Source organism: Dendropsophus ebraccatus, chromosome 3 (assembly GCF_027789765.1).
Source record: "Dendropsophus ebraccatus isolate aDenEbr1 chromosome 3, aDenEbr1.pat, whole genome shotgun sequence".
In the NCBI taxonomy this organism is placed as follows: domain Eukaryota; kingdom Metazoa; phylum Chordata; class Amphibia; order Anura; family Hylidae; genus Dendropsophus; species Dendropsophus ebraccatus.
The window spans coordinates 105,720,114-105,742,151 of NC_091456.1; the positions used below are offsets into that span (position 1 = coordinate 105,720,114).

The following is a 22,038-nucleotide window of genomic DNA, read 5'->3' on the forward strand; positions in this document are numbered from 1 at the left end:
ATAGAGCTCTGGTGAGGCCACATCTGGAATACTGTGTCCAGTTCTGGAGACCTCATCTAAAAAAGGACATTGATAAAATAGAACGGGTCCAAAGACGGGCTACAAAAATGGTGAAGGTTGTAAGGCATAAACCATATCAGGAAAGACTTAAGGACTTAAATCTGTATAGTCTGGGGGAAACAAGGGAAAGGGGGACATGATTGAAACCTTTAAGTATGTTAAAGGACTAAATAAGGTTCAAGAGGGGAGTGTTTTTAGTAAAAAACTGAGCTCAAGAACAAGAGGACACAGTGAGAGGTTAGTTGGGGGAAAGATCAGAAGCAATGTGAGAAAATATTATTTTACTGAAAGAGTAGTAGATACCTGGAACAAACTTCCAGCAGAGGTATTTGGTAATCTACAATAACAGAATTTAAACACGCCTGGGATAAACATACATCTATCCTAAGATAATAAGAAAGAAAATACTAAAAGGGCAGACTAGATGGACCCAGTGGTCTTTTTCTGCCGACAATCTTCTATGTTTTTATGTAAATGCCACTCATAGTGATATTTATACAAGTCATTACTGCCTAGTTCACAGCCAGGATCTGGTGTTCAGGGGATTATTTCCAAAGACTGATGTGCTCCATTGAGAAATACAGGGAACATAATACAGTATCAGATTTTGGAGTTTTCTCTAATATGGGGCACTTGCTTTCCAATCTTCTCCATACAGTAAAGAGCACCATAGTGAATTCTTCTAGCTTTCTCTTTTCCCTGCACAGTTTTCTATCTCCTTAGCGTAGCACATGGTAATAGTGCCTACCTTAGTGCTCTGTATGCAGTGTCCCAAAGTGGGTGTGGCCTCTGCTATGTTCTTGCCCACCTGTAGTAAGTTATCTTCGTATAGGACCCTCTGGGTGAAGGGTATCTGCACTCCACCTGCATTTTCTATTTCTGTTTCAAAATTTTTAGAAAAGTTTTGTGATATACCAAATAGTCATCCCTAATATAATATTTATATTAACATAGGCCATATGATTATTTGGTAAAAGTACAATAAATGAACCAGAGAGTGCCAAACATTGGACTGCAAAGAGTTATAAGAAAGAAAAACATCAGAATACAAAAACATAACCAGCAGGTTAAACACAGATTTTCTATTTCTACCTGCATTTCCTATTTCTGCCTGCATTTCCTATTTTCTGCCACTGGTGTCACTGTCTCCTGTATACCATATGTGTATGTGCGCACTGCTTAAAACAGACGGAAACTCTGTCATGTAATCCGTCGCTTGCGCCTGCTCGCGGACAGTGGCGGGCGTGCGAGTCTCCACCCGTGTCATAGACTCCATTCTATGCATGGGCGGATTCCTTCCTCCGCCCAAAGAATAAACTTGACCATTCTTTGGACGGAAGAAGGAATCCGCCCGTGCATAGAAAGGAGTCTATGACAGGGGCGGAGACGCGTGCCTGCCGCTGTCCGTGTGCGGGCACAAGCGACGGATTACGCAACGGAGATTCCGTTTGTTTTAAGCAGTGTGCACATACCCTATTGCAGCGCTGAAGGAGTTATATGCTGTAAATGTTGATTGTAACTGTTTGATGATGCTATGTCAGCCACGTTGAGTGATTCTGCTGTAGCCAAACTGTGAGCTGGGTACCATACACACCTTACCCACATATTACAGGCTAGTAGACAGGGCCTTACATCGTAATTCTGCTCAATCACAGAACAGAATATTTTCTGAGGAAAAAAAAAAAGACAGTTGGAGTCAGTTGCCACTAGGTAGTCTAGTCCAGAGGAGATATTAGTGAGGAGTCCATGTTAATTCTTTTCCTGTTTAGTTCCTGTCTCAAGCACTACGCAGTGCTAAAACCTAACAAGTGGTGGCTACCTGAAAAGGGACAAACCTTGCCTATGCCTGGAGGTGATCATTTCTTGAGTTGTGTTATTCAGGAAGTCCTTCTATTTTCTGAACTATCCCCAGTGGAGAAAAGTACATATAATTCCCCGGACTCCATTGATCTTTATTTGGCCTACTCGGGTAATCTTGAGGGGTTAGCAAGTCCCCAGTTGTATAGGCCCATGTTACCAGTCCTGGCACTCTGTGATTTCTACTGGCAATAGGGGGTATTTCTCCAAACCATGACTATGCTACTGTGGTGTCCCACCATGAGTGTTACTCTCCTCGCAAAAGCCTGTACTTTAAAGTAGTAGTTGTGATGAAGTAGTACCTAAGTTTTACCACTAGATGTCGCTAGTATGTATATTGCATGCTTAAGTAATGCACAGCTGTAGGTAACTAAAGGGTTATTGTTTCTGTGATTTGTGCATCAATGAGACCTCTTTCTTTTCTCTACCTATCTCCTTTCTTCTCTTGCAATCCCTTCTCACCCACTTACAGCACATATTACATATGCTGTAGAAAGTTGTCACATGGGTAGCCATAAACTTAGTGAGTCTTAGTCTGAACAAAACGGTCCCTGCAGCAATTAAGTTGAGCCCTGGCTTATGCCAGGTCCCCTGTTTGAGGACGAGTCCAGTGTAGTCTGAGGTGTGGTACAGAGCAGACGTATATGGGAACGGACACTCTTTTTTTGAAAGCAGCACTTCCACGCACTATGCAGTGCTAAGTACTCTAAGAGAGGACAAGTCAGGGATCATCCCAGCCCACGCCGTAAACAAGTCTAAAGGTGCAGGACAGTATCCTGAAGAAAGAGGACCTAATCCGGATAGAGCAAAGTTGCTAAAAGCCTATGTACTCTATATTGCAGCGCGGGTGTAATTAGAAAACTCTCACCACTCTGCTCAACCCAGGTAACAAGGTCTGAGGCTTGTGTCACCCTCTAGGATGGGTCGCCCGACGCTGGGGGGCAATAGGTGGTGCAAAGACCAGGGAGTCAAAACATGGGCACAAGTATTCTATATACTATCAAGTATTCTACTTATTCTACTACTAAATTTCCGACAGAGCACAGTATTACATTGGGTTGACAAGTCCACTGTATATTACTGTATCAAGTGTTTCCAAAAGTAAAGAAGAAGTTATTTATTTAACTGCACTCAGTGGTTATTCTCTAAGCCCTTGCACAGCCATTGCATCTTCCTTGGGTCATCTCCCCTTTCTGTGGGAGGCAGTAACGATCGTCCAGGTGGATCACAACTCCATTTCGGACCACCGTGGTAAGCGCCCAAGGGACCCCTAAAACAGCCTGGCAGGTTACTGACCACAGGGGAAAGAGTATAGCTAGCCTCACTAAAATAAAAGCAGGTGTGCCATTATACCTGTGTGCCCAGCTGGCACTGGCGTCATGACAACATAACATGGCTGAGCTATTTCCCGACCAACCACTATTCAGTTCACCATCTGGCAAGTGACCGGTCGTCCACCACACCGGTGGTGCACCACACTACCAAGTCCTCTTGAGTCTGGTCACCCTGACAGAGTTCTGTTACTGCATAGGCAAGGCCCGATGGTAATCCCCCTTTCCTCAGCTCCAAGTGTTAACTCCAGCACTCCTAGGGACCGTTACCTATCTATTCCTAGCATTCCTGTATCCACTAATGCGAAACTAGGATTGTTTCATGTATATACTCCATAATACAAGTACCCAGCTCAAAGAATCCAGTATTGCCTGTGTATTGGTAACCTCTGTTAAAAGTCTGCACCTGTTATTAACTGTGCCTTAGAAGAATTTACAGTAAATTTGTTCCTGTTTAACTTCACCAGAGACTCTGTGTTTTCCTCACACTACACCTGTGCCTGTTCTAACTAAAAGGTGCGTGTTGGTGCACCCAGGGGTGGGTGCATGCCACTCCTAGTCACTGTGACAAGTGGCTTAGTGGGACACCACCATCTTGCCCAGCTACACAACACTTGTGTCTATATAATGTATTACCATATCTGTACGGTTCTGCCACATCGGTAGCTGTTTGAAAGCCAGGAAGTGAAGAAAAATGGCCTCTGTGCCAATCCACATTGTCTCCTGCTCCTTCTGCTATCCCCCCTTAGGAGACAAATATTTCATGCCTCAGGGCGTGATGTCCCAGGAGGCTTGGCTGGCTGAGTGATTCATCATCTCAGACCAGCCAGAAGCAGGTGTTGCACTGATTTTGCTAATTGCGCAGAAGTGTGCAGTGAAATTAGGGCTGTGTGCACACATGTTGGAGTGTCATTGCAGTACTGCAGCGTATTCACTAAAATGATGCGGCAACACAAGTAAATGATGCTAAACGGCAGAGAGGATCAGAGCCTTATTGTGGGGTTCAACTTCAAAGATAAAAGATGCTTGATCATAATATGTGTGTGGAAATGAAAAGAAAAATAAAATCAAAAATTTCTTTACTTTATTCCAATATCAGCGTTACAGGTAGAGAATACAGCGTGCTGTGTGGTGTTACAGGTAGAGAATACAGGGTGCTGTGTGGTGTTACAGGTAGAGAATACAGCGTGCTGTGTGGTGTTACAGGTAGAGAATACAGCATGCTGTGTGGTGTTACAGTTAGAGAACACAGTGTGCTGTGTGGTGTTATAGGTAGAGAATACAGTGTGCTGTGTGGTGTTACAGGTAGAGAATACAGTGTGCTGTGTGGTGTTACAGGTAGAGAATACAGTGTGCTGTGTGGTGTTACAGGTAGAGAATACAGCGTGCTGTGTGGTGTTATAGGTAGAGAATACAGCGTGCTGTGTGGCGTTACAGGTAGAGAATACAGCGTGCTGTGTGGTGTTACAGGTAGAGAATACAGCATGCTGTGTGGTGTTACAGGTAGAGAATACAGCGTGCTGTGTGGTGTTACAGGAAGAGAATACAGTGTGCTGTGTGGTGTTATAGGTAGAGAATACAGCGTGCTGTGTGGTGTTACAGGAAGAGAATACAGTGTGCTGTGTGGTGTTACAGGTAGAGAATACAGTGTGCTGTGGGGTGTTATAGGTAGAGAATACAGCGTGCTGTGTGGTGTTACAGGTAGAGAATACAGTGTGCTGTGTGGTGTTACAGGTAGAGAATACAGTGTGCTGTGTGGTGTTATAGGTAGAGAATACAGCGTGCTGTGTGGTGTTACAGGTAGAGAATACAGCGTGCTGTGTGGTGTTACAGGTAGAGAATACAGTGTGCTGTGTGGTGTTACAGGTAGAGAATACAGCGTGCTGTGTGGTGTTACAGGAAGAGAATACAGTGTGCTGTGTGGTGTTACAGGTATAGAATACAGTGTGCTGTGTGGTGTTACAGGTAGAGAATACAGTGTGCTGTGTGGTGTTACAGGTAGAGAATACAGTGTGCTGTGTGGTGTTACAGGTAGAGAATACAGTGTGGTGTTACAGGTAGAGAATACAGTGTGCTGTGTGGGTGGTTGGGACAACAATGAAATGATAAAGTAATGAAAATTATTCAGTAACACAATGAAACTGCAATGTGTAACACAGCCTAGATGTTCTGCAACGGATTTGGATGGGGAATGGGCAGGGTTTGATGAACAGCTGAGGGGAAGCAAGGCATTCCGGAACCTGTAGTACTGTGTACAACTGATAAACCAGGAAGTGCAGCCATACAGCACAGAACAAAATTCCCCAAAACAAATAGATTTTTGGTAGTTTCAAAACTGGAATATATAGGTAAGTAATGCTTTATGCTTCTGCAGAAGTTTCATTTTTTTAACCTCTACCTGGAGTTCCCCTTTAATACATTTGCCCTAGACATTATTGCATTGTATTACACAATGCAGCTGGAACTGTAACAACACTGTTCAGACACTCAAGAACTCTGAATTAGAACCAGAACAGCAATTCATGAATTAACAAAAGGTTTTGGACTTTATCTTTGTTTCAATTTTATTATTATTTGCTGCTGTTTATATGTGTCATGTTTTTGAATGTTTTCTGAAAAATTTGTTTTTTTCCCCAGTGTTTTTACATTTTTGTATTACTTTAATAAGGGCTGTGTGGTATGGTCTTCTAATTATATGCATTTTATTGTAATATTGCTTTATTGCTTTTTGAATCTAAAAAAATGATTAAATTATTAATCCATCTTTTATACCATACAGTACATCTCATATGCAGCACATGTTGGAGATACCTTGAGGGCTGGTCACTATCTTTATCATTGTCCTTATATATTTGCATTTGGGTTAGTGCATTATTTCCAGGTACCTTATCCCCTCCCAGACTTTTTGTGAGCTGCACCCACTATCTCTTCAGTAATAAATATTAAATACGCCACAGTATTGGTGCCAACTTTGTGCCCTCCACCTGCTTCCATAATGCTTCCTCCTTAGTGCTCATCTTTCAGCAATGGTGCCTTCCTTAGTAGGGCTTGGCGATTATTGCATAAATCAACGTCACAACTTGCAACTTTACTAAAGAAAGGGTCAAGAAAGATCCAGAAAGACGTCTAGTGTTGCATACCGTACTTTCCTACGCCTATCAGCAGCCTGTCAGCGGCACTATCGGGGTCCCAGAGACATCGCCTACAGAGGGCTGGGCATTACAAAGAGCCCAATCAAAAGTAGAAGCTTTCTTATTTTGGGCGGGAAACCCTGCACAAGCCTATAAGATGCTAGGATAGGATCCCTGCAGTGACATCATCAACCTGCACCTGAGTCTCCTCCCTCTAAATCGTCTCTATCCTATAAGGCTGAATAGTGGAGCAGGGAACTAACACATACCTGCCCTCCGACAGTGTTTAATTGTATCTGACACAGTTAAAAGAAGTGACTAATCTACCCCCCCCCCCCCCCCTTGCAACTGGAACGGACACCGGAAAATGATAAATGAGCTATATGTGTACTTTTATTGCAGTTGCTACCAAACCCTGAAATGCCCAATGCTATCTATGGTTCTGGCCATTGGATCATGAATATAGCCTAACTTACTGCAGTATAGAATATAAAGTGGTTTGTCAGGGCACTTGGAGTATGTTATACATTATTGTGGGTTGAACACTGCTCTGGTTTTAACCTGAGGTATTGGAAAATGGAGAGGAAACCATACTCAATTTCCATTTTTCTATGACCAGAAAAGTTGTCACTATGAATTCTTCTCCCTATTCTGCTTTTGTAAAGAAAATAAGTGAGCAATAGAAGCATGCTATATTATTTCCAACTATTTGTTCTCAAGCACCCTTCCTTACTTACTGTATGTCCCCAGTAGATTACAGTAGTTACTTGTTAAATTGAGATTTTATTTGCCTATGTTACCTGCTTATGGGGCAGAAGAAAAGAGTTAATAGTATTGAACTATACGGTTATGAAAAAAAATCACATCTTCAGATGCTGCCATTATAGCTGGGTTGATTGTTAAGTTCACTCACATGACCACAATTTACTGACACTATAGGTCATGATTAATATATGCACACTAGATTAATTACATATGAAGTTTGACCCTTCTTTTAAACCACCTAAAAAGATTTATTATCCCTCTCCAAGCTGAGAACTTTTGTTAAAACATGTCCATAGGGGCAGCTTTTATAGAGAGCTAGCCCCACTTGCTTACGCTTTACCATAATTGTCACTAATTACAAAGCAATGACAAGGTGAAATTTGTGTAAATTAGACACTTGAATACTAATTTGTTATTAGCGCAGCAGCTACTTAAGTACTTTGATTGCTACAGAATCACAAGGGACAGACAAGCTTGCTAATTACACTGGCCTGTATGGAACACACACAGGGAGAAATGTACTAAGTGGTGAGAAGTTAGGCCTTTTGCTGAAGGAAAACAGAACTATTTCATGTTTCAAGGAACTTGTTCACTGATGGGCTCAAGGCTACTGTGTATAAAATGAAGGCTCTACCCACATTCTGGATTTGTTCTTTGACGTTTTTTTTACTTCAATCAGAAGCATATCTGGTTTCCATAATAAAGCTCTTATAGGTCCATCTGGTCTCCAGGCTCCTTCATAAACCTACATCCGTCAGGAGGTCTGTATTCCTTCTGTCATAAGGGTACTAATTGCAATGCTAACACTTGAGTATTTAGGTTATCCACCTGTGGTACATGAAACCGAGGGCGCACACCTGGGCGGACTCACAAGTCTCTTGAGCAGACTTGCATAATTTGACAGTAGGTTAGGTGCTAGATTTAAAACGGCTAAGCCTTTCCAGGCTGCAGGTAGTTTTTTTAGCGGTTCTCTTTGTAAGTAAAGGTAGTTATTTTATTTTGCAGACTGCTTATATTATAATATATATATTATAAGTGATTACAGTACAGTTACATTCAGTGACTCACTGATCAGAGCTCTTTAATTTACCAGACTGTTGAAACCATTTCTTCTTGACCATGACTCATCTCTGCTTAATCTCTGTGTTTTTTAGCAACCTCCTTACCTTTTTACCCACCTATAGGGTTTTAAATGGTAATAATGCCTCCAATAAATTGGGAAAGTAAGAGGGTTGTTGGGTGAATTACATGGGTTAGGGAGAAGTAGGTATGTCTTCCCACTAGGTAGAAAGGTGGCTTCAATAGATTTCCTCCCTGTATGTTAGATTGTCTTCAGGGGTGTAACTATGGCTGTGCCCCATAGCAAGCTTTTCATTGACCCTCCCCCTTCCCGGCTGACCACTAGGCCATCAAGTGTAGTCATAACTGCAAGAGCTCGTCAGGAGTGCAGCGTGCCCCATAGCAACTGCTTTGGCTGCTACAGTGGTAGTTACGCCCCTGATTGTCCTTAGTAGGTAGTTTTCCTGCTTACAGATAGGACCCCCTTGTAGGTAGTTTGCTCTTTGTAGGTAGGACCCCCCCCCCCCCTTTTGGTAATTTTACACCTGTAGGTAGCAATATAAAAAGAAACAACAGCAAAAACATACCCTTAGCACTCTTTTCCACTTCTAGGCTGCAGGCAGCTTGTACTTCAATCGCCCCCTCACTCTCTCTCGCTGCTGCCAGCCTGATCCTACATACACACTCCACCATCGTCCCCTCACTCTCTCTCGCTGCTGGCAGCCTGATACTACATACACACTCCCCCAGCCCCTTCCCGCTCTCTCTCGGCTGGCAGCCTGACACCAAATATAGATAGTAATCCACCGGTTCCCTTATAGAAAATTAAGGGCAAGGTAGTCTCAAGTATTCAATTGCAAGTGCTTTTGTGCATCATTTATTTTGTAACACTGGTAAACACAGACATAATCCGACGTTTCGGTGAAGGCACCTTTCTCTAGGAGTCTATGAACATGAAATACAGAGATAAATATAATGATTTGGTGCTTGGACAAGATGATATGATACACAATATATAATATACATATAGTACAAGGAATGGGGGAAAAAGACCCCGTGGGTACATTGCAAATGAAGTGAGAGGTATCTGTTGGTCTATAAACAGGGCATATATGACATGAATACAACAAAATAGCTCTGTAGTGATTCTAGGCTTGGGGATGAGTGGAGAGAGCAGTGGAGTAATTCATGGCTATAGAAGAAACATATGCACAGATTAGTCATACATACATGTCAGGGCTCCAGATGGCGACCAAAATGGTCGCCAATGCGACTGACATCTTGCAAATGGCGCCCAGATTTATTAACCTGGGCGCCATTTGCGACTGTCCCCGGCGGCGGCGCGCTGTCTCTTTAAGGACAATGACGCACGCTGCACCGAAGCGTGTCCCCGCACACTGGGGACACGCTTCTCCAGTGACGTCATCCAGCACGTCCGTCATTCATTGGACGGACGGCCGCAGAGGCGCCTCTCTCCCGCCTCTCCTCACCCGGCGGTTCTTCAAGTGCACCCCAGCGGCACCAAGCTTAGATTGTGGGTGAGTGGGTGAGTACAACCGGAGGGACGGCAGGGGTGGCGGCCGGCCAGTAATGTGTGTGGGGGGACCGCGGCCTGGGCGGGGGATTGGTAGTGTGTCTGTTGTGATGGCGGCCAGGTGCGGTAGTCAGTGCGTGTGGGGTGCGAGGGGGGGGGTATGTATAGACTGCACAGTACCACTTCCCTCAGTGTCTGTATATATAGACTGCACAGTACCACTTCCCTCAGTGTCTGTATATATAGAATGCACAGTACCACTTCCCTTTAGTGTGTATGTATAGACTGCACAGTACCACTTCCCTCAGTGTCTGTATATATAGACTGCACAGTACCACTTCCCTCAGTGTCTGTATATATAGAATGCACAGTACCACTTCCCTTTAGTGTGTATGTATAGACTGCACAGTACCACTTCCCTCAGTGTCTGTATATATAGACTGCACAGTACCACTTCCCTCAGTGTCTGTATATATAGAATGCACAGTACCACTTCCCTTTAGTGTGTATGTATAGACTGCACAGTACCACTTCCCTCAGTGTCTGTATGTATAGACTGCACAGTACCACTTCCCTCAGTGTCTGTATATATAGACTGCACAGTACCACTTCCCTCAGTGTGTATGTATAGACTGCACAGTACCACTTCCCTCAGTGTGTATGTATAGACTGCACAGTACCACTTCCCTCAGTGTCTGTATATATAGACTGCACAGTACCACTTCCCTCAGTGTGTATGTATAGACTGCACAGTACCACTTCACTCAGTGTCTGTATGTATAGACTGCACAGTACCACTTCCCTCAGTGTCTGTATATATAGACTGCACAGTACCACTTCCCTCAGTGTCTGTATATATAGACTGCACAGTACCACTTCCCTTTAGTGTGTATGTATAGACTGCACAGTACCACTTCCCTCAGTGTCTGTATGTATAGACTGCACAGTACCACTTCCCTCAGTGTCTGTATATATAGACTGCACAGTACCACTTCCCTCAGTGTGTATGTATAGACTGCACAGTACCACTTCCCTCAGTGTCTGTATATATAGACTGCACAGTACCACTTCCCTCAGTGTGTATGTATAGACTGCACAGTACCACTTCCCTCAGTGTCTGTATATATAGACTGCATAGTACCACTTCCCTCAGTGTGTATGTATAGACTGCACAGTACCACTTCCCTCAGTGTCTGTATGTATAGACTGCACAGTACCACTTCCCTCAGTGTCTGTATGTATATACACTGCACAGTACCACTTCCCTCAGTGTCTGTATGTATATACACTGCACAGTACCACTTCCCTCAGTGTCTGTATGTATATACACTGCACAGTACCACTTCCCATATACATTGCCACAGGGGCTATATGTCATCGGCTGCCGGGGGCTATATATATATATATAGTAGATCATTGCCGGTAAGATGGCAGCTGGCTGAGGGAACACACCGGCAGCAGGGGGGTATATGGTTGTCAAGTTGCAAGTTTCCATGTTAAACGTTTTTAAACTAAGAAAAGAAAGGATCTAAAGGAGGAGGATGCTGCCGTGGCCTCTGCACACAGTAAGTCCCATTTAACATAACATTAATTTTACAGGTTTTAAAATGTTGGCGACCAAATATTCTATTTGGCGCCTAAATTTTTCAGGTTAGGAGCCAATGGCTCCTAGGTAAATTTTTTAGTCTGGAGCCCTGCATGTACAGATATACAAGTACATAATGATGTTAGTAGGAAGTAGGACAATGCAGGGTATAAGCTCGTCAGTCAAGGAGAAGGAGGTAATAGGGGTATGGAGGAAGAGAAGTAGAGGGAGTACCTGTATAGTGAATATCAACAGGGGCTGTAAATGTAGATGTGCTGGCAAGGCTGCGCCTGCTGTAGGAAGGGAATCGTGATCAATAATCATGGGGGGAGGTATGTAAATGTTCGGTGGTACTGAGGTAGATATTTACCCTGGAGGAGCGGATCCAAGTGTGCTAATGGTTTCCACACAGTACATGTGGGGGATGAGGCACCGGACTAAAAATGGCTGTGCCCCATAGCAAACTTTTCATTGACCCTCCCCCTTCCCGGCTGACCACTAGGCCGTCAAGTGTAGTCATAACTGCAAGAGCTCGTCAGAAGTGCAGCGTGCCCCATAGCAACTGCTTTGGCTGCTACAGTGGTAGTTACGCCCCTGATTGTCCTTAGTAGGTAGTTTTCCTGCTTACAGATAGCACCCCCTTGTAGGTAGTTTGCTCCTTGTAGGTAGGATCCCCCCCTTTTGGTAATTTTACACCTGTAGGTAGCAATATTAAAAGAAACAACAGCAAAAACATACCTTCCCTTAGCACTATTTTCCACTTCTAGGCTGCAGGCAGCTTGTACTTCAATCGCCCCCTCACTCTCTCTCGCTGCTGCCAGCCTGATCCCACATACACACTCCCTCATCGCCCGCTCACTCTCTCGCCGCTGGCAGCCTGATACCGCATACACACTCCCCCAGCCCCTCCCCCCTCTCTCTCGGCTGGCAGCCTGACTCCAAATACACACTCCCCCAAGCCCCCCTTACTCTCTCTGCTGGCAGCCTGACACCACATGCACACTTACCCAGCCCCTCTCACTATTTGCTAGCAGGGCCGGATTAGAGGGAGGGAACCAGGGGCACATGCCCAGGGGCATCCTCCACTAGGGGGCCTCCACCAGCCCAAACCTGGAAGTGGGGTTTGTGAAAAAAAAGCAAACAGTAGAGCATACACAACCTCACACAGAGTGTTGTGTATCAGCACTGTTTGCTGCTAACCATGGCTGCAGCCATGTCCTGTGTGTCCTGTGACCCCTGCCTCTCCCTGTGAGGACTGTGATATGGCTGAGAGACAGGACACCAGGGCAGCTGCAGGACGGGAAACCCAGTGTGAGCTAAAGGACCTGTGGTGATGTCAGGCCCATGTGATGAGGGAGGAGCCAGACTATGCAAGCTGTCGGAGGGGACGTGTATGGAGAGGAGCTCATGTCCATATGAGCAGGTAACCAGCCCTTCAATGTACACACAAACACCACAGCACTGCCTGTTTTACACACACACACACGCACGCACACACGCACACACACACACACACACACACCTGCCTGTTACACATACATATCTTTTATTAATGCTCACACACATACAGCTCTGCTACTCTCCACATTGCCCCCTTAATGCCATCTCCCCCCCCCCCCCCAGTATCCACAACATTGCCCACATTTTGCGGTGAGACCCAATACCCCTTCAGTGGCACAGTGCACAGTATTGCTGTACTGCTGGACAAATAGCCTCTGTCCCCATTACCACATAGTGGCTGCCATGTTGCTGTTATATAGCATCTAGATTAAGCAGGCTGAAGTTGGTTTCTTATTCAGCAGTTTCTTATTAAGAGGATTTTTATTTTTCCTGTTTTAGCCATTATTCCTACAGAAAATTATATAATATTAGTATAATATTATATATTATTAGTAAATTATATAATATTAGTATAATATTCATAACCTGCTTGTAAGTGAGCTGCCCTGAGGGGATTGGTGATAAACATGGCCAAAAGGACCCCACGGTTGGCATAAAAATGGGCATCAAAGTAAAAACACAAAATTATGATTTAAAGGACAAGTGCCATGAAAAACTTTTTCCCAGTAATTGAAGCACATTACAAAGTTATATAATTCTGTAATATGCTTCAATCACCTATCTGCCTCCCTTCCCTGTCTTTTCCCCCCTCCACCCCCCACCAGGAAGTGTCCTGACTCACACAGACCTGATTATTGTCGTCACCGTCACCAAGCTCTTCTCTCAGCTCCTTCTCCTGTTACACTAGCCTCCCCCCTCCCCTGCCTTTCAGGTGACTCAGCTTGGTCAGCTTATCTTCTCTAGTGAGTCCACGGCAGCAGGAGAGAGGGTATGAGGGGAGGGGGGAGCTGCCTATGTGCCGGCGTCAGTCAGAGGGAAGATAAGCAAGTGAGATGTGACAAGTGATGGCTTGCAGTTGTTCAGCCAATGGGAGCTGAGCAAGCCTGTCACCTGACAAGGCAGGGGAGGGGGGAGGCAAGTGTAACAGGAGAAGGAGCTGAGAGAAGAGCTTGGTGACGGTGACGACAGTAATCAGGTCTGTGTGAGTTAGGACACTTCCTGCTGGGGGGTGAAGGGGGGAAAAGACAGGGAAGGGAGGCAGATAGGTGATTGAAGCATATTACACAGTTATATAACTTTGTAATGTGCTTCAATTACTGGGAAAAAGTTTTTCATGGCACTTGTCCTTTAAAAATAAAATTGACTTTGGACCACTGATCTCACATTGATAATAGGCAGAGAGGGGCCCCACATAAAATTAAATGAAAACTGACAGTTTTCAACACTGAATTTGAAAAAAATTAACATCTACAAACATTTTCACTACAATTCATGAAGAGCTCGGTGTCACAGCTGTGTATAATGTTCATAAACATTATAAATCCCCTACAGTAAGGCAGCCATTTGTATGGATGGCTGTATAGTTTTTTTTTTGTGTGAGTGTGGGTGGGGGGAATGAGAGGCCCCAAACAAAATTGTCGCCCGGGGCCTCCACCAACCTTAATCCGGCCCTGTTTGCTAGCATTTGCGACCTTGGCCCCCTGGTCCATCCCACCCCTTTTACTTAAATATCTTCCTCTGTCACAGGTCTCCGCTTTCACTTCCAGGGCAGAGGTAACCTCTGATCTGGAAGTGAAAACAGAGACACATGACAGAGGAATATGTTTAAGTAGGTTTACAGTGTATGGTTATGTAAGTATGAGAAAGGCTCTAGGTTACTGAGGAGCCAAAATGCTTTTCTGTTATATATTAGAACCCAGGAATTGGTATGAACTTTTGTGGCTCTCCAGTTTTTTTTTTTGGAATATTACGTTACTGGAAAGTGTGCATCTGAACCTTGCCATCTGCACTTCTGTGTGAAGAAGGAGTGTGTATGTCAGCTGGATTGGGGCTAGTTATGTCTGTGTACTGTGAGGATCTGGAGCACCTGTATATCCGGTAATCCCTGGATTGGCATTATGAGTGGCATTGCCTATACCCTGCTGTACTGTTCCTCAGTCTGCACAGTTATGGCTCTTCAGATGAATTGGCTAAAGGGCAGATCTTTGGAGACTAAGAAGGTCTTGGAGTGAAACAAGATGACTGTATAATGACCACATACTTTCTCTCATTCTTAATCTGCTTAATCAAATCTACACTGCAGATTTGATGGTGCAGATTAGATTTTCAGATGTGAAAGTGCGATTTTACACTGCTGATTTTATACACTATTTATATTGGTTAAATTCACACCATTAAGCTTGTGGCTAAGTTCAGTCAAAAATACAAAATGTGCAACAGCAACCCACAGGTGTAAGATCTTACTGTATATACTCCTCCCAGTGTACACACAATAAAAACCTGCCCCGTAGATATTGAAAAATGAGTACAGATTTTATGTAGATAGACTTGCTAATTACACTTTACGGCTATGTTCACACTATGTGAAAAAAGACAAACGGTATCAGTTTTTTTCTTTTTCAAACTAACGTAAGTTATCACCAAATTATTATTGAAGTCAATGGAATGCGTTGAAGTCAATGCAATGACAGCCGCCCAATGCACATAGTGTATTAAACAGACGTCAAACTAAGTTCATGACAATTATTTGTGAATGTTTTTTGCAAACAACCGATGTAATTAAAAAAACAAAACACCTAAAAGAGCCCGAACTAAAATAATGTACCAACAGCCATTATTATAATGACGGGCACCCAAAACACAAAATCACTGGCGTCATTTGGAACTCAAGATGACTAACGTCATTTTTTTGGGGGGAGGACAGAAAAAAATGTCATGTGAACTTAGCTTGTTGATGCTGCCTGTTGATTACCTTCCATAAAATCTGCAACATGTATACAACGTGTGAACGTACCCTTATGAATGAACAAGTCATTCCAGGGATCTTATCCAATTTGTTCATTCATATTGGCCTATTGGCCAATTTATTGATGCTTTGGTGATATATGACGAGGCTTTCTGTGGGACTTTAAAAAGAATTACTTGAATTTCATAATAATGATTGTATATATAATTTTTGATGCTTTGTATTGACATATGTCTATTTTATCTTTCAGCATCCACCCCTCCAAACTCGGTGGATAAACCTTGCCTCAGGCTGAAAGTTTACGTACGACCAACAAGTAAGTAGTACCGCTTAACTTAACCCCCTGTGGGTCAGACTGTGGTCTGTAAGAGGTTGAAAGGGTGTGGTCCAGGGGGGACATCGCTGCTATTTTTTTTAACCTAAAGTGATCAGCACCACTATGCCGGCGGCGTGGTCCTCTTTTTGAATTGCCGCCTGGTTCTCTCGCTAGAATCAATGGGGCTGCATCACGGGGGGAGGAGAGGTGTGTTACACTGGGTACATTTGCTTTAAAGAGAACCTGTCATTGAAATTATCTTTTGACAAATCAATAAACAAACAAAAAAACAGACGAGTCAAAAGTTATTGATAAGAGCATCAGTGTCACTGCTGTGACCCACTGTGATCAGCATATATAGTCAGGAAGAAAACAGCCGGGTCATCCACTCCCTTGTAGTGTCTCCGTAATGGCTTATTCAAACAGTGTAAGTCTATGAGACTTTATGGTCAGAATTAGTGGTCAGTCAGTGAGTGGATCGCACTGCTTCTGCACACTGTCCCTGGCAGATGCACCCTACACTTTCCAGATGTTTATTTTAAAACATTTTAAAAACCAATATCATTTTGTTTTTGTTTTTGTTTTAGTCTATAATATGATTCAAATAAAATACAGTTAGGTTTGTTAATGTAACATAAAACAATCTCAGGGGGTAAGATTTTTTTTCAAGGCACTATATATGTAAAGAGACAAAAAATAGTTTTACACTGAAATTCTTAGCAATATATTTCTATTTGACAGAGAGGGGGAGAGAATGAATGGATATACTGTAGGTTCAGTACTATTTTTATCTATATTTACATATGCAGGCTTATAAAAGTGCATTGAGGAAGGATATGAAGCACAAATAATAAATAAGAGGGATAAAACAGTACCGACGGTAGAGCAGAATACTTAGGTAAATTAGATCCCGTAGCACTATTTATTAATGATATCTTTGAAGCTGTGTGTGAGGGACTACTTTTTATACAATGGAGGAAGACAAGAGAAGTGCACTCGTGTGTAATACACACCAGTGGCACAACAAAAATTTCCATTACAGAAAGACACACAAGTTCGTGTGAATGTGGTCTAGGTTTTGGGAGCCTACCTACCTAATGTTCTGCAGCAGCACTTTGCATATGGCATCGTAAGATTAACATATCATCCAGGAAGTGACAGGCTGCCAAGCTTTACAGGAGGGGAGGAAGAAGCTTGCCTCCTGTACCAATTTACTTATATACTATGTCTGCTGTATGGCAATATATAGCTGTCCTATCCAGCTTGTAACAATAGCTTTAAAAAAGATTGTTGTTCCCATAAGATAAATGACATTTTAGTTAGTCAGCAAGACAAAATAGTGACACTTACTAAGGGCATGTTTCTACTAGTTGTATACATCTAGAGGCTGAATCATTAACTGGACCTAGCACCTGAATGTTTGATGTAAACCTTGCCATTGTAGCTCTGGCTGTATATTTAGGGTGTTTTGTAGCCTGTAACAGGTTTTCTTCTAGGATTGTCGTGTATTTAGCTCCATCGATCTTTCTATTAACTCTGACCAGTTTCCCTGTCCCTGCTGAAGAAAAGCATCAGTATGATGCTGCCACCACCAACATGTTTCACCGTGGAGATGGTGTGTTCAAGGAGATGTGCATTTAAGACATTCAGTTCAACTTCGATCTTATCAGACCAGAGCACTTTCTTCCACATGTTTGCTGTGTCTCCTATATGTCTCTTTTCTTCTGTAATTATGGATTTCAACCTCGTCATACATCCTTCTCTGGCACCCAGAGATACCCCAGAATATCTGAGCTTTCTGTGGATGTTATCTTAAAAGATCTGTGCACAGTCTGGACCCAAGTTGAGAAGTGCTTGCATTACGCCAATAACATCTAAAAGGTTAAAGCAGATAGGAGACAGATTTAGGTTGATTTACCATAGAGGATAAGGTTTGGTTATCCATCAAGAACATCCATTTCAAGACATTGTCAGGAAAATTGGCTCTGAGATTTATTGGTCCATGTCAATGATTTATTGGTGATCTCAGTGGTTGTAAATTCAGTGGAGTATTGCCTAAAACTACCTAGATACCTATGCATTTATAATGTCTGTCACATGTCCCTTTTAAAAAAATATTAATGTGTCTCTTGAGGCCCTTTCCTCTTGCAGATGTGTAGAGTCAGAAGAAGTATTCGGTTTGACACATTTTGGACTACAGGAAAGTCCAAGGGTCTTGAAAGTGTCTAGCACGTTGGGAAGGCTATGGTTTGGAAGAAAGATTGTGATTACCTGCTCGTTCCATTCATGCTGACGCATTAGTTAGTTAGTTCAGTTGCTCCTTTCAAAAGAGGGTGGCAGGCAGCTTCACACCACACTTTTTTCAACTCACACAGTGATGAGTGTTGTCGGTCGATTGCTTATACCATTCAAGGACACCACTCTGTACATCAGCAAGCATGACTACAGAATGCTTCACCTCCTGAAGAGTGTTCTGACAGACATAGTCAGCAGGGGACCAAGACCTCTGCTCCGATGTTTAACGTCAACCTGAGCCCAGAGATGGATGAATTGGTGGTGGTGGATAAGGAGGATAACCAAAATTGACAAACTACGTGAAGTGCTGCAAAATCAGTTGGTGCTATGCAAGTAAAGGCTCTACAAGCTATATTTTACACTCCCAGCCTTTTCAGATACCACAGGGTGGTTTCTCTGATCATGAATAGCAGAAGGAAATAGAGAAAAAGGTGGTGGATGAGGAGGACCCCAGAACCCTCTGGTGGTATACTAAGGGTAGTGGCGAGAAAGGGCGCTCATGAACCCTGGTGCACATAGCAACATGTCTGCTGGAGTACTTGCGCACAGACAGTTGTATATCAGCCAGAAGTGATCACTACTGGCAGGCCACCCTGGTCGACCCTCAGTTCTGACAATAAACCTGAGACATTTTTCTACCATTAGAGAGGGATGCTTAACTGGGATACTACCCTGTGAACAGTAACCAGCATGACCAGTCTTTGTCCCCAATAAAACCTCCTTAGGGGCACCCTATGTGCTCCACTCCCACGACTGCTAATGGAGGTGTGAGATCCAGCAGTAGCTTTTGTAGCCGGTTAAGCCTTCAGTCACTCTTGAGTCACTTAATGAACCTACTGGTGGTTGAAAGCAGACAGCACCATACCTACAACATCAACCAGCAACAGCTGAAATGTGTTGTATTTGGATTCTCCCCTGACCCAAAATGTATCGACCCTGTGCAGTTCTGGGCAGAAAAACTTGACATCTTGGAAACTGGCAGAGTTGTCTTTGTCCCTGCTGTCATGCCCAGCCAGCAGCGTTGCATCAGAGAGGGTATTCAGGGTGGAAAGGGCTATTGTCACACTAAGAAGAACAAGGCTGTCTTGCCACCGTGTAGTGAGGTTCACTTTCTTTAAGGTGACCCAAGCCTGCTTAACAACCCCTTTGCCTGATGTTAACAAATAAATCATCAGTCAGTAATCATGCAGGTGAAAGTGTCTAGCCAAGGTAAGTCCAAATAAAAGTATGCGCCCACAATAAAAATTATTTTTTTTAAGCAATCAAGTAATGTTTTCCCCTTAGACCCCAATTAATATAATAATTAGGTAACAATACCCCTAGCCAATTAGGATACATATCAATAAACAGGACCCCATCATCAAATTTAATGCTTATGATGTGCCCTAGTTATTCCATTTTTAAACACACACACACACATATATATATATATATATATATATATATATATATATACTGTGGTGCCTTGGATTATGAGCATAATTCGTTCCGGGACCGCGCTTGTAATCTAAATCCACTCTTAAACCAAAGCAAATTTTTTTGTTGATTTATTATTCTTAATAACATGTAAAACAGATGAAACAAACATTTAGAAACAGCAGAATATGTGATATTATAAGTTACTGTACAGTAATGGAGAGGATGGGAAAGGGCGGACAGAGACTGCAGGGAGCATGAAGAAATAAGCAGGGCCCATGTGGGCACAGTATAGCAGCACTCTCTGTCCGGGGAGAGAGGGATTACAGCTATGAAGAGATTAACCCCCACAGTCCTGTCCCCTGATGTAAGCCCTAGCCTGAAGTGGATCTGCTATGATTTGGAAGACTTCCTGGAGGGAGACTTCCTGGGTTGAAGTACAGAGCTGTAGACCCCGCTATGCAGACCATGCCCCTTCCCCACTCGCCGTCCCAGCCAGTACTGGGAGCTCTTAAACGAAAGCAATGCTCTTACACCAAGTCACAATTTTGTGTGGACGCAGCACCCCGGATCGCATATGTGGTTGGTACCAGCGGTATATACCCTTGAGGACCATGACCATGGGTATGGATATCCACAAATGAAAGCAGTATCCGCAGCACTCCAAGATAGCTATATTCAAACTGTGAAGTTTATTTCTCCCACAAAGTGCATTAGCAACGTTTCAGCTCAATCCATATGAGCAGCTTGAGAAAAGCTCATATGGATTGAGCTTAAAGCGTAACTGTCATGTTTTTTTTTTATTGCAGAAATCAGTAGTATAAGCGATTTTAAGAAACTCTGTAATAGGTTTCATTAGCCAAAAAAGCCTCTTGTACTCAAGAAGCAATCTCCCAGCCTCCCCCCCTGACTTCTTATCTGTGCATTATCAGGCAAACACGTCTTCATTACAGAGAAGCCAGTGAAGACGGGTTCTGCTCTCTCCATTGTAAGCCTATGAAGGGGGGAGGGGCTGAGGGAGATGAGGGAGCAGGAAGAGGTGACATGAAGGTCAGCTGTTTGTAGACTCTCTGGGCACCTAAAACGCTAAATTCAGGTGTCAGAAAGGTCAGTGCTTATCTATGAACTTACTGAGAGAAGATTGCAGGGTGTTGTGCTGTGCAGAAATCCTCCGTGCTCAGTCACTCCTAACAGCCCCTCCCCTCCCCATAGCCACATAATGGACACAGAAATCCTGCTTCATCTGATGTGAGGGGGGTGGCTGGGAGATTGCTTTTTCAGTACAAGAGGAAACTTTTTTAGTACATAAAACCTATTACAGAGTTTCTTAAAATCGCTTGTACTGTTGATATTTAATGTTTTCAGAAAAATGACCCTGAAATGACAGTTACGCTTTAAATGTTGTTAATGCACTTTGTGGGAGAAATAAACTTCACCGTTTGAATATAGTTACCTTGGAGTGCTGCTTTCGTATATGTATGTATATGTATGTATATATATATATTTACATATATCCACACCAGCTTAATAGCTCTCCAAAGTGCACTGTGCAGTCCATACTCCAAAAACAGTATCATCCAGAAATAAATCCTCACGGTTCACAAAGAGGGAATTCTCCCTTTTGTGCACGATAGTCATGAGGTCCTGTCCCTGGCAGTTGTGATGCTTTTCCGAACATGCACCATGATGTGACTGGGCGATTACTGTTCTTGAGGTTCTGATGATATAACAAGGGTAGTTAGATATCACACTATCTTCTTGATTGTTGTTGTTTGTGCCAATTTGTTTGTGCTAGTTTGTGCCAAAGGCTCTAGGAAGGATTCCTGATGGGATATATATCACATGGGCTGCTGTCCTGTGATATAAGAGCCTTCAAAAGTTAGTAGCAGCAACAATCTGTTGCTGAAAGGCATGTTAAATGTTACTGCAAAGTTTAGAGTGCTTTCACATGTGGCCCGTTGCTTTGGGTTTCTGTTACCTAAAATCAGCGGACTCTCAACGACCTGTAAATACAATACACATGAAGTAGAAAAGTCACTTCCATTCTCAATCAGGGTTTTTTCCCTTTCTCAGCTTAAGCCAGCTGGTGACAGAGGTAAAACACTATAAGACATAAATGGGTTGCACGCAGCACTTGGTTAGAGTATCAAAATAGTGTCTATATATTGCATATACATATGTGCATGTCTTGTCAACAGCCATAAGCCCTGATTAAACAGGGTTCACACCAGAATAGTTGTAACAATTTTTACACCCAGTGTAAAAGAAAATTTTCCTCCAGGCTGTGCTGTCCTGCTCTGTGGTGAGGCTGTCCATAAGATGGCAGACATGGAGGAGCATGTGACCATGCCCCACCTCCATTGTCCACCACTAAGCCTGTATA

The 22,038-nt window shown here is 43.3% G+C and overlaps 1 protein-coding gene across 1 annotated transcript in view; it reads left to right on the forward strand.

Annotated features, from left to right (window-relative positions):
- Window positions 1–22,038, forward strand: part of EFNA2 (ephrin A2) — a 459,103-nt gene that overhangs the window by 418,095 nt on the left and 18,970 nt on the right. Inside the window, exon 4 of the mRNA XM_069964476.1 lies at window positions 15,879–15,944. Within this exon, the coding sequence (XP_069820577.1) occupies window positions 15,879–15,944 (66 nt within the window). The remainder of the gene's footprint in view (window positions 1–15,878; window positions 15,945–22,038) is intronic.